At 43.7% G+C, this 12,577-nt stretch overlaps 1 protein-coding gene across 1 annotated transcript in view; it reads left to right on the forward strand.

The window, feature by feature from the left end:
- Window positions 1–5,211: 5,211 nt before the first annotated feature.
- The window catches only part of GPR26 (G protein-coupled receptor 26), a 28,534-nt gene continuing 21,168 nt past the window's right edge, over window positions 5,212–12,577 (forward strand). Inside the window, exon 1 of the mRNA XM_083843916.1 lies at window positions 5,212–10,390. Coding sequence (XP_083700042.1) covers window positions 9,723–10,390 — 668 coding nt within the window. The 5' untranslated portion in view covers window positions 5,212–9,722. The remainder of the gene's footprint in view (window positions 10,391–12,577) is intronic.

A 12,577-nucleotide genomic window follows, 5' to 3' on the forward strand; every position in this document is an offset into this window, starting at 1 on the left:
GTGGATTTTTCCCCAAGTCAGTAGAAGAGTGGTACCACTGTGCTTTGCCTATGCATACTCTCTGTTACAGAACAGACTCCCTTTTTTTTTTTTTTCCTCTAATTTGGGACACATATTACACTTGTAAAAGGTTCAGGGAGATGGGTATGATGCCCCGTGTTCACTGCAAGACCAGCAGGGAAATAGCATCTTATTAAATATACAGATAGTTTGCTACTGGTGTCACCAAGAATAGATTCTTCATTTTCTTCATCCTTCATTTTCATGGCTGAGACCTAACCTACAAAGGGAGTGTGGACAGACCAGTCATCCTCTGTCTTTGGGTCATGATGAGACACTGAGAAAAAAGAAAAGGATTTTAAGGTCTTCATCAAGTGATTGACTATTTCCTGAAGAACAGAATAGTCCTTCCAAAAAATGCTAATACATTAAAAGCTTCTTTCGTCATTATAAAATTTTGAAGAGGTCTTTTAAACAGTCTAAGATATTATTAATCAGTCAATAGCAGTATCTTTTATTGACTATGCACATAAATACTTATAAGATAAATGAAATTCAAAAAGATGTAATTAAAGAAATTAGCCTGATACAGTTGCCCTATTTCTTAGTAGACATTAGTCTCCCAGAAATTTAAATTAATGCTTGGTTTGTAGCTTTCTGACCCATGCATCTCAATCCCGTACACTGCGGCATTTGTTTGCCCAGAAGAACTCCAAAAGATATTTGCCTAACTTTTCAGCTGTATCTCCATTCAGCTTGCTATGTTGTCAGCACCTTTATTGACCCACATTTTCATTTTGCTTAAATTCACTGTCAGTCCTACAGAACCTTCTGACTTCTCCCCTCTGGTGCCTCTGTGAAGTCTTGTAGGTCAGCAGCGTCTCCTGCCCCCTCAGTCAGGCTGCAGCACATGCACAGATCAGCTAGAGCAACTCAGATGCTTGCCAATTAGTTTTGCATTTGTATTTTTTCTGGAGCATGTGCTGCTCTAGGCCTGAGGAGAGCCACTGCACAGATTTTCAGTGAAATGAAAGCTGTGTCTGCTCCCAGATGTAGAAAGTAACTGATGAAACTACAAATGGGATATCATGGAGATAATGTTCTGTTTGGTGTCAATAAAGATCACAGAATCAGCTCTTACATTTTATTGAGACCTGAAAAATTTGATACAAGAAAGCAAAAATATTTTTCAGACAGGGACCGCTGCTCCATCTTTCTTGATTGCAAAGCAAAATGTCAGCAGAGCTACAGGTGTGGTAATTTCATGTGAGACAGTCCAAGAAACTCCTGGTTGTGGCTGGTGGTCAAATGGTGGTTGGAATTAACACAGAAAACAATCATGTTTAATATTCAACACCCAACACACACACCACTTCCCCCATATCTCCCCCCTTTTGATTGTAAATTTTGACTTAGATTTACACGTTCTAACTAAAAACCTGTAAGCTAACAACATTTTACAATGAAAAGGCTGAATTGATAACAAGAGCGTGCCATATCTCATTAATATTGCTTCCCAAACTACAGGCCTGGAAATAACTTCTCTATTTTAAAAAGTCTGCCTGGGCTTATTGAAGAGATTGCATAATTCCTTCATTACCATGGCAAGCCAGTTAAAGCAATAATTAAAATTAAAATTTAAAAGTCCTCAAAGATAGTGGACCTGTAGAAAAGCTTCCAGTAGTAAGAAGCCTTATAAAACATTATCAATATATCACAAATCCAAGGGGATCACAAACCCAGAAAGAGCTGTTACAGGGAAATAAGTTAAGCCTTTAACAGACTGCTTTACAAAGAGTCTTTTAGTCTCTTAAAGACCTAGGAATTGAATGTTACATTCCCTGAATTGAAATGGCATTTATATGCTTTCCAGTATAGTAAAATACTTAAGCAATCAGGTGGAGAATTTGCAGGTGATACACAATTGGTTGACCTCTGAAATCCAGTTACATCACAACGAGGGGTCTAAAGAAAGCTATGTAAAAAATCCATATGATCATGTAAATTACAAATATTTTTGAACCCAAACTCTTCTGCTCAGCCTGAGGCAGAGATCCAAATATACTTCCTTAATAAAGCAGATGAATTTGGTTAGACAATCCCCATACTAACTTTCTCCTATTCAGAACTTGTTAGAAAAAGCAGAAATGTCACTCTGCTCAATAGAACAAGATATAAAATTCATTTACTTCAATCAGAAGGTAACAACACTTGTCACAATGGCCATTTCATGCAAAGAAGTGAATAGATTTGAAAATCCAGGTAGAAATGAAAAAAAATATAAACATACAAACAACAGCAAAAAAATGGAAATATCAAGAGAATGGATAAGTTTCTGAGAGTGGGTTCTCATGTATGACTTTGTATATAGAAATAGGCACTGCCATCTACATATCATTTTTAAAGCCTTCTGTTACCAGCCTCTATTTTTGTCTTTGCTGAGTGAGAAGAGAAGGAGCTGGCCCAGTTTAAAACAAGAGGAAATGAAATACTGCACATCTAAAAAGAGCAAGTGTGACAAAAGTGATTTCTGCTCTGACATTTTGAAGAACTACAGGGTAAAGAGAACCAATTCTGTCTAGAAAAGCATGGGTATGACAAATACCACTTACTTATCAGAACATAGGACTGATGTAAAAGGTAATATTTAGCAAATTCTTTCCTTCAATAAAATTAGGAATTAATTTATTTTACCTGTCCTCATACACCCAAGAACTTTTTGGGTCTTCCAATTCTCAACTGTCTTCTTTCTCTAAATTGTATTCCCTCCATTTCAAATATCTAATGCTTTTCCCATGACAGTTTAAATCCCATGGCTACTGTCACATCATAGGTAGCCTTATGAAAACTGCACAAGAGATCACTCCTAAGCTGAATTAGACCCTCTCCAGCTACATTGCTTATGCAGTTGGACATGGGTTTCTAAATCTTCTCAGACACTTCTGAAGTTATCTGCACAACCACAAACTTCTCAGGGCAAAGCTTTCCTCCTACACATTTATAGATAGAGCTAAGATGAGGTGCCTTTGGGTTTGGTGACATTCCAATTAATTACTCACATAATAAGATGAACACAAGTCTTTAAAGTTAATGATCAAAGACAAAAAAAGGCACGGCTTGTGCCTTAAATAGTCATGATAACAAAACCATACTTGTTAAACAAATCCAGCATAAACCAAGTGATGGCTCTGAATCTCTGATCTCACATTGCTGCGTCAGTTCACAAGCCAGCTCTGAGGGAGAGTGCCACAGCCTTGTGGCCAGGCTGCAAAAGGAAAGGACATTGTCACCAGCTGTGACAGCAGAGCTACCGTGTTCTCATTGGCATAGATAGTCTCAATATTTGATATAGTCCTCATTACCTCTCCTCATGGGAGTACTCACAAAGACTCATGGATCCCTGCTTATTCATAATCAGTTTGCTCTCATCCTTATGACACCATGGACAGAAAGACATGAGAGTAACTCAGAGCAGTATTTTTTATTTTTATTTTTTAATTCAGGTGATATTTGATTGACATGTTTTTATGTGAATAGCATCAGAATAGCTATGCAGCTTGCGAATAATGATGGCATAATCTAAGTAGACTTTCAAATGCATGAATTCCTTTTCCCAATTTTCCAAAGGCAATTCTCAGTCACTTGGTGCATGTAGCATCTTGGATCATGATTCAAAAGTTTCCAGAGGCTAGAAATCAGCCTTTCTAGAAATATATTCTGAGGTTTAGGCTGCAGATATGAATTAAAGATAATGAGTGGTAAAAGAGCTGATTGACAGAAAAATTTAATTCCCTTCCCTGAAAACCCTGATATTATTCTAAAGGTTGCGGTATTATGGATGTATTCATTTAATTCTATTTTAAATATTTTTGTTAATTTGTTTGATGTAGTTTTTCAAAATCTCTCAAAGAAAATTATGTTAATTTTCACACTTGTTCTTTTATTCCATTCGCATGTAAGAAAGGGCAATAAAAATGAAATAAAAACAGATTAAGAGTAAAAAGAATCAGAAAACAAAACTAAAAAATCCTCTTAGTTGCTTAAATATATATATAAGTAATTACTCTTTGCTGTTAAGTGTATTTTTGTGAGAAATAGAAAGTTCACTTAAGCTCTGTTGACCAAGTTTTTCTTTGAGCCCTCTTTGTTGTCCTTATAGGTAAGTCACATATAGCAGGTTTATCTATGAATTAGCTCCTTTAGGTGAACACCATTTCCTCTGAAGCTATATGAAGCTCCCACAGGACAAATATAGCTCCATACGAAGGTGAAGTGTGACTCAAGATGTGCATCATTGGTGATATTGTCATTGAGTGATTCCAAAGTATAAATTGTGAAAATGTGCTGGAACATGTCACTTAGCGTTTCACATTTGCAGAAATAACACAGACAGACGAAGTTATGCTCTGACTTGCATGAGGGGACTGAGCTTGCTCATCCACTAATTAGTCCCCAGGAAGAAAGCTCTCACCTTGTTCAGAAGCAGCCCAGAGAAAGGGAGAGCGGTGCCTTCCACCTGTATGCGCATCCACCCACCGAAGTCCCTGACTCAAAGGTTCACATGGCTTGCTGCTGCTGCTGAGCTGATTTGATTTCCTTAGCTGCCCTAACAGCCCTTAAAAATCCATCCAACAGGCAGAAGTGCCAGAAGCATCAGCCATCTGCCTGGGGACCTGACATTTCTTTAATTTCATGAAGCAAACTAACAGTGACAACCTGGGCTTGAATAATGCACTAGCAGGGCTTTGGTGAGCAGTGCTGTCGTAGCTGTCATGGCACTCACAGCCACACAGCAAGGAAAATGAAGGTTTCTTTCACTGGTTCCCCAGAGTGGTGGCCTGTGGAAAACCACCTGGCTGGCCAGGAACCCCCAGGTAGCCCCAGCATGATGTGCAGTGTTCTCTGCATGTGACACATGGACCGACCAGAGAGCAAGGAAATATGCAAGAAGCCATCCTACATGATGCTGGTTTTTGTAGCTGGGATGGGTCTGGGTTGAAGATGAGGAAATATTGGTCAGTGAAGTTGATGGAGAATGTGTAACTGTTACGTCTGCACTGCTCCATCTCTCTCTGCCAACAAGAAAACTGGCCAAGGATTTGCAAGGATCTTTGCTGAAGACAAACCAAAATCTGCCCACACACGTACTTAAAGTATTTCCTCGTGCCTTCCCTTTTGGCATCTCTCCTGCCATGGATACCAGAGGTTTAGATCACTTTCTGCATGCTGATTCAAAAGTTATGATTTTGCAGACAGAGAGATAAAAGTGTTTTCTGCTGCTTCTGACATTTTCAATGGAGCAATGAACTACCAGTGCCAGCTGCCCCATTAAGTCTGTCTACCGTCCTGACAAAGTATGTAGATATTACACAAGTCATTACTCACATTATATGTGCTATGCATACATGCTGAAATTCTGGCTGTTGAAGTCAGGCTGCTACCATCGATCCAGCAGAAGAATGATTTCATGAGCCATTATCTTACTCATATAAAAACCGATAAGACTTTGCCTCTTACAATGTGACACTTGACCCTCAAACAATCAGAGTAAAGATACTGCTTTTATTCAAGTTCAGGTTAACTGACAATAAAGTGAAAAAATGTCTGCTCTACAGTTCATGAGCAAACTCTCCAAACAGCCTAGAAGCAAAAAGTAAAGGCTGATGGAGGCAAGAGGAAATACCCATGGGCTGTCTGCAGGCATGCTGGCTTCCCAGGGAAAATTGGCTGTCTTTGAGCTGGCTGTGATACAGATAAACGAGAAACAATCTCTCCCATGTGTCAATATTCCTATTATTAAAGTCCTGAGAAGTTTGTACACTGTAGATCAAAGGAGGAAGGTGAGAGAGTAGGGGAAAGAAAGTGCAGTGAAAGCATGAAACCGAGATGCCAAAATTTGATAGAGGAAAGTTGGCAAGCTGCAACCTTCAGTCCAAAGAAAATGTATCACTTCTCAAATACATTTTCAGGTTAGATTTTCAAGTAGTTTTCTCAGTGGTGTGAAGCCTTAAACACTAGTTTCCTATGAAATGAGTGGCCTAGATGTTTTAGTTAGGTCATCAACATAGCCTCCTATGCAGTATATATAAGATATAACCTCAAAAATGTTGCTTATCCCAAGTAAGTATTTCATAATATATAGGGGATGGCATGCGGAGAAAACATTTTTCCTCCATGAACTCCACAGCAGAGACAAACTTTCCATCCATGTGTTGTAGAATTTTTGAAACTGAAAGGTCAGCCCTAAATATTGAAGATCTGGTCAGCTGCATGGTTTGTCCATTGCCAAATATAGACAAAAATGTAATAAAAATTACTAAATTGAGAGTGATAAATTAACCTCTTATCTAGATAAATTTCCTATTGTTGCAATATCCCTCCTGTTTAGTACAATACTAGTACAAATCTTTTCTCAGTCAGGGTAGCCTGGTACGGACATGGTATGTAGGCCGCAAATCCAACAGCCATAGGCTGTTGTAAAAAAATAGCAATAGATTTGTGCAATACTTCTAGAACAAGTCATTTGTGGATAAAATTCATAATTTGATTAAGATAAGGCTTTTGGACTCCCTCAAAGATCAGGTCCTCATTGTGTATGTCCTCCTTGCCTTTGTCCTCATTAGTTTACAATCTATGTGGACAAAGAAAAGGCAAGAGAGGTTTGGTGAAATGTTGGAGGTGACGCAGGACACAAATCTCCTGGTTACCAGCCCAATGCTCTGTCTGCTTGGCTATGCTGCTTCAGAGAGCCACCTCTGCTTTTAATATACAAAATCACAGTAAATGTTGTGTTGTTTTTGTGTTTGACAGTGGGGCAAATGTCAAAGGAGTACTGAGCTTCTAAGTTGAGACCTAATACCTGTCGGAGTTCACCGGTGATAATTGATATTTATTAGCAGTGTTTACTGTTAATTCATAATGCAGCCTGTCCTTGAAATATTACAAACAAAACATGCAGTCCCTGCCGTTAGGAGCTCACAGGCAAGCTGTGCAAAACATTCATCTCCTCTACCATGGTAAAATATGCACAGCATATTCTTTCCTCCTGATTGTATAAAATGAAGCTATTTGATGGATCCATCATGCTCGCTTAGCTATGCATGATAAATAAATCCAGGAACATTCAGTAAATATCCTCAGCTGCAGGGATTACCAACAAGGGAATCAATTATGTAAAGTATGTGGGTCTTTGGAGTTAGACATACACACCGAGACTCACATCACTCATCAAGAGAAAACTTCAGCTTTCCCCTGAATTCTACAGAGCTTTTTTCACTGGATTGCAGATTTAAGCCCTTTTTAGCTGCTACATTTTTTTTTCCTGTAAGTAGACGGAGTTTAGCTTTTTCTTTACCCAAAAAACTTGCACAACAAAGAATAGCTTGATAGGAAAAAGTTAAGCAATCTGTAAACTGTGAAACGTAGAACTAGGAATGTTTCATCTATTTAGGCTAATAATTACTGAACCATGAGCCAGACTTGCTGCTTGAATTTAGCTTTCCCACACCGATGATGAGTGTTACCTGCATCTTACCAAACTCTGGGCGAAAAGGGGCTGGGTTGAGGGAGGTGGGATTTCAGGTTTCAGAAGGAGCTGAGTCACCATGCAGAGAGAGGGGGTCTCCTCTTGACAGCCCTGCACCTATCTGCTCCTGCATGCTTCTGCACTGCCTCAGAGACAAGATCCAGCAGAGCCAGCCCGTGGTTCTGCCAGCCTCTCCTGGGGAGATAAACTAAGATTTTCTTACATCAGCACCTCCCAACTCATTTGGCCCCTTCCTGAGGATCCACAGCTGCCTTTCACAGCTGAGCCTGAGGCTGAATTTTGTGCCAGGACACCCTGCTCAGGCCACTGCTGCTAGGGAACCTTTTTCAGCCAAGGCTTTTCCTTCCTACCCAGCAAAGAAACTCCCATTTTCTGGGGCTGCACTGCAGTGAGATCTGTACTTTCTCTCTGATCTCCTTAGCATACCTCTCCTAAGAGGGTACAGAGCCCTCTTATCTGAAGAAGCAGACACCTATAGGGTTTTCTCCTGTGGGTTTTGATCAATGTCTCAGGACCAGGCGCTTTATTTGATGTCTCTAATGACAGCCTTCTGACTTACAAAGTGAATTCCTTTCACTCTCAGCCTTTTAAAGCCTCATTTAAGAAGAAATAACCACAGCAGAAAGAGCTGAGTGGAAGCAAAGGGGCCTTCCTGCTAGGTGCAGAGCACTGACACCGTGCACAGTGACAGCTCCACTACCGAGCCCGAGTGTCTGCAAGGCATAGCTGCTGTACATCGAGCGTGCACAGCGCTGGCAAGTGCTGCAAGCACAGGGGAAAAAATCCGCCTAGGCATCTAGTTCTTGCACACGTGCCGAGGCACTTACTGAGCCACAATAACTGTGCTGCGGGGTATCTTTTCCCTCCTCATTGTACAGGGATTAAGGCTTGGCTGCCTTGATGAGAAACTGTCCCAGTTGCTTGCAACCTTTTAGCATTCCTGGTTAAAACTCGTTTAAAGGGACAGCAAAGGCAATCAGAGAACCATTCCCACTCCTTCCTTTAAAGCAAACTTAAACATGCAATTAAATGCAGTACAGACTTAGCCCTGTTTGCTTTTGCCAAGCCAGGTTTTGCGGCGCTCACCCTGCAGGAGGGAGGCTTTCACTCGGGGAAACCCAGGCTGGGCAAGGGGGGAAAGCACAGCTGAGGGGTGAGACCGGCAGCACCTTGCTGTCTCTGCACCATGACCTCGGGCAAGTCACTGTAGCAGTTGGGGGTTCAGTTGCGTTGCTTTCCAAGGAGGAGGGAAGGCAATCATTTTCCTCCTATGCATCGTGGTTGGAGACAGAGGACGGCAACGTGCTAAACTGGAGCTGTAAAACTGTTCCGGTAGCCTAATGACAGCTCCAGAGGAGTAGCAGAGTACATCCATTTTCCCATCTTTTTGGACCCGGCTAATGAAGGGAAAAGAAAGCCCCTGCCCTAGCAGAGAGCAGGCAGCAACTGTGAAAGTGATGCACTGAAATGCAGGAAACACAGCGGAGTGCAGGAATTCGGTTACATGGCTGTTTGCAAATTAATGGCTAAATCAATTAAATGAAAGCATGGGATTTCTCTTGAGGAAAGTCTAGTCACAATTGCAAGGAGAAGGGGAGGGGTTGTGGAGTGGGGATGACATAATCACGTTTGCGAATCACCAGCAGTGTGCATGCTTTAATCCATTAATGGGGTTTTTATCTGTGATCATAAAAAGCAGGTTACATTCAGCCTGGAAGGGAGTGAGGGTTGGAGGAGAGGGGAGGGCAGAGCAAGAGCAAGAGAGAGAGAGAAAGCAAGAGAGAAAGAGAGCACAATTCACTCGGTGAATTGCTTGCAAGCTTTGGGCTGATAATTAGGGATCTCAGGAGAGCAGTTTCTCAGAATAACCTGCTCGCCTTCAAATGGACCGAGTGGAGACAGTGGTTCAGTCCTGCTGATATTTTTTAAGCCCTCCTCACAGTTTGATGGGCATTCCCAGTGCTTTTGTGCACGTCTCGGAGAGCGTTGACGTGGAAAGGAGCAGCGAGGAGGGGGAGGTTGGAGAAAAAAACTGCAGCTCTTCTAAAAATACGGAGGGCATGCAAGAGTGCGAGCAGGCTGGGGAGGAGGGTGAGGTAAGAGCGCCTCGCGCCATGGTCCCCGGGTGCCGGCGCAGCGCAGTTTCGGAGATGTCCCTCCTGTGACTGGACGCACCATGAGCATCTGGGAGGTGATCCTGGCTTTCGTGGTGGTGGTGCTGATGCTCGTGGCCCTGCTGGCCAACGTGCTGGTGCTGATGTGCTTCCTGTACAGCGCTGACATCCGCAAGCAGGTCCCGGGATTGTTCATCCTCAACCTCACCTTCTGCAACCTGTTGATGACCGTTTCGAACATGCCCCTGACTTTGGCTGGGATCATTTACAAGAGTCAACCAGGAGGAGATCAGATCTGCCACATTGTGGGCTTCCTGGAGACTTTCCTCACCACGAACTCCATGCTGAGCATGGCAGCTTTGAGCATTGACAGGTGGATTGCTGTGGTCTTCCCTCTAAGTTATCACTCCAAAATGAGGTACAGAGATGCTGCTCTCATACTGAGCTACACGTGGTTGCACTCGGTGTCGTTCCCGATAGTGGCAGCTTCTCTCTCCTGGGTGGGTTTCCATCACCTCTATGCCTCCTGCACCCTGTACAACAAGAGACCAGAGGATAGGACACAGTTTGTGATTTTCACTGGGGTCTTTCACACCCTCAGCTTCCTCCTCTCCCTTATAGTCCTGTGTTTCACATATCTAAAAGTGCTGAAGGTGGCACGGTTTCACTGTAAGCGGATTGACGTGATCACTATGCAGACCCTGGTGCTGCTTGTGGACATCCATCCCAGGTAAGGTGCCTGCGAGAGCAGCAGGTGAGACTGTTTGCTGCAGAGAAAGCAAGGACCGGGTTCAGTGTTATGTTAAGTACAGTCTGATCGGTATCACAGCAGGGGATCGGGAGGGGAAGAAAACAAGCATCCTTGCTGGTTTCTGTTCTGCATGTTTCTTTGTACTTGTGCTCATTTTGGGGATTGCAAAAACAACTCTTTGTTATTTTTAGGAGCTTGTTTTGAAAGGGAGAGCAAAGAAACAGGGAGTTTTACCTGGGCATGCATTTCCCTTTGAGGCAATGGTCAGATCACTGCCCCTTGTCTCAGGAGGTGGATTTAGTGACTGACAGATTTGTGGGTTTGGGCACTGTCAGCCCCAAATGCTGCTGGATCTCAGTGAGAGGGGGCACATGTCCCTCCACTTGGAGCTGGAAGGGAAGGGAGGCTGGGGCACTGTGTGCTGCTCCTTTGCCCAGCTGTGTCCGTATCACTGTGCCCTCCGTAACTTTATCTTTCCTGAAGGCAGAATCATAAGGGAATAGCATCTGCAAAATGTGTATGCTTGAGTGCCTGTATTTAAATCCAGCTGAGAGAGACTTCAGTAACAACGTTAATATGACAAGCGAGGGATGTATAAAGTTCATTGCTAATTAGAGTCCGTAAGCAAGGAAATTGTTAGGAGAAATGTCTCCAGGGGCTGGAATAATAATGGGCTTGAAGGCAAGCACCAAACGGACATGAAAATATGTTGGAAAGCTGTGCAAGAGTCACATCAGAGATTATACACAAACTATAAATCCTGTATGAATAGGATGTGTCTGGATCTGGAAGGGAAGCAGATTTCACAGGAGAAGGGAGGGTGGGAGAGAGCCTTTCCTGGCTTGTTAAGGAGAACTGAGCTGTAAAGCTGAAAGAGAGAAAAACTTGCTGGGTGGAAGCCCCAGAGCAGTGCTGGGCAAGAAGCGGTCCTGGCGAGGAGCTGGGAAGGTGCCTGGTGCACGGGAGTTGGCGTGCAGTGCGAGTGTGCCGTCATTCTGCTCACGAGAAACAGGGAGGGTGAAACAGAGAGGACTGAAGCAGGCATGGCTGGAAGGATTTGGCATCAGGAGCTGAGGATGGAGCACCAGTACCAGCCAGAGTGACCCACCTGGCAATGGTGATTTGAGAAATGGACCCATGGAGGTGGGGTAGGGTGGAGAGGGATGGGGGCTGATGGATCAGAATATCCTGGTTAGGGCTGAGAGGCTCCCAGGGGCTGGAGCAGATGGGTTAAGAACCAGCTCTGACTGGGACAAGGTGGCAAAGCCAACGGGTGAGCTCTGAGCAGGGGAAAGCAGGGGCACTGGTCATGGTGTGGAGAGAAATGGGCCTGGTTTGCTCAGAGTTTGGCTTAGGGGAGGAGCGTGGCTGGAGGGGGTGATTGGAAAGGAAGGGGTTTGATGGATTTGCCTGGAAAAAAAGGGAGAAAATGGTTTGGCTACATAGAGTGACAGAGTGGCTGTGAGGGATGCGTGTGCTGCTTGGGAGACTGGCAGAGACTGAATCTTAAAAGTTCAGACTGTCTCTGTCACAGACTGAAGGGAAGAGAAATGTGTTTCAGCGAAGTGCTGGCAGCTGCCAGCACAGGGAGGTGTCTGATACGGGGGAAGAAATCCTCCTGGAAGAGAGGAAGCCAAGAGCAGATAGAGAGGGCAGCCCCACGTCAGATGTCCCGCTTGCCCCCCCTCGCTGTCCTTTGCTCTGCAGGCTGGAGGCAAACACCAGCTCCCTCCGTCCTCAGCCAGCTGGGAGCTGAGCTTCAGGACTGAGAGCACATGTGGCTGTCCTCAAAATAAGGTCACAGTTTGGGGATTCCTAAGCCCAAGGCAAATAAGTCTGAAAGGATCAGGGCAGGCCAGCATTGTGCAGAAGAACAGAAACATTTGCTGAAAGTCCTCCAGGGAAGCTGTCTGATCTGTCTCTTGACCAAGAATGTGGAGCAGGACTTCGGGTGAGTCCTGGTTCTGCTTTTGAGAAACACACGTATAAATCTTCCCTTATCCACCACGTCACACAGAGGAAAAACCAGCCTTCTACCCCACGTGCTGTCTGGCTGCTAAACCGTACCTCGATCCGTCTTGATTTCTGCACAGGCTTTGAGTGGCCTCTCCCAGGGCAGAGCTGCGGACCCACCAGGGCTGTTTGAAATAGCAATCGTTACACCTA

The sequence above is a fragment of the Anser anser genome, assembly GCF_964211835.1.
Source record: "Anser anser genome assembly, chromosome: 7".
In the NCBI taxonomy this organism is placed as follows: Eukaryota; Metazoa; Chordata; class Aves; order Anseriformes; family Anatidae; genus Anser; species Anser anser.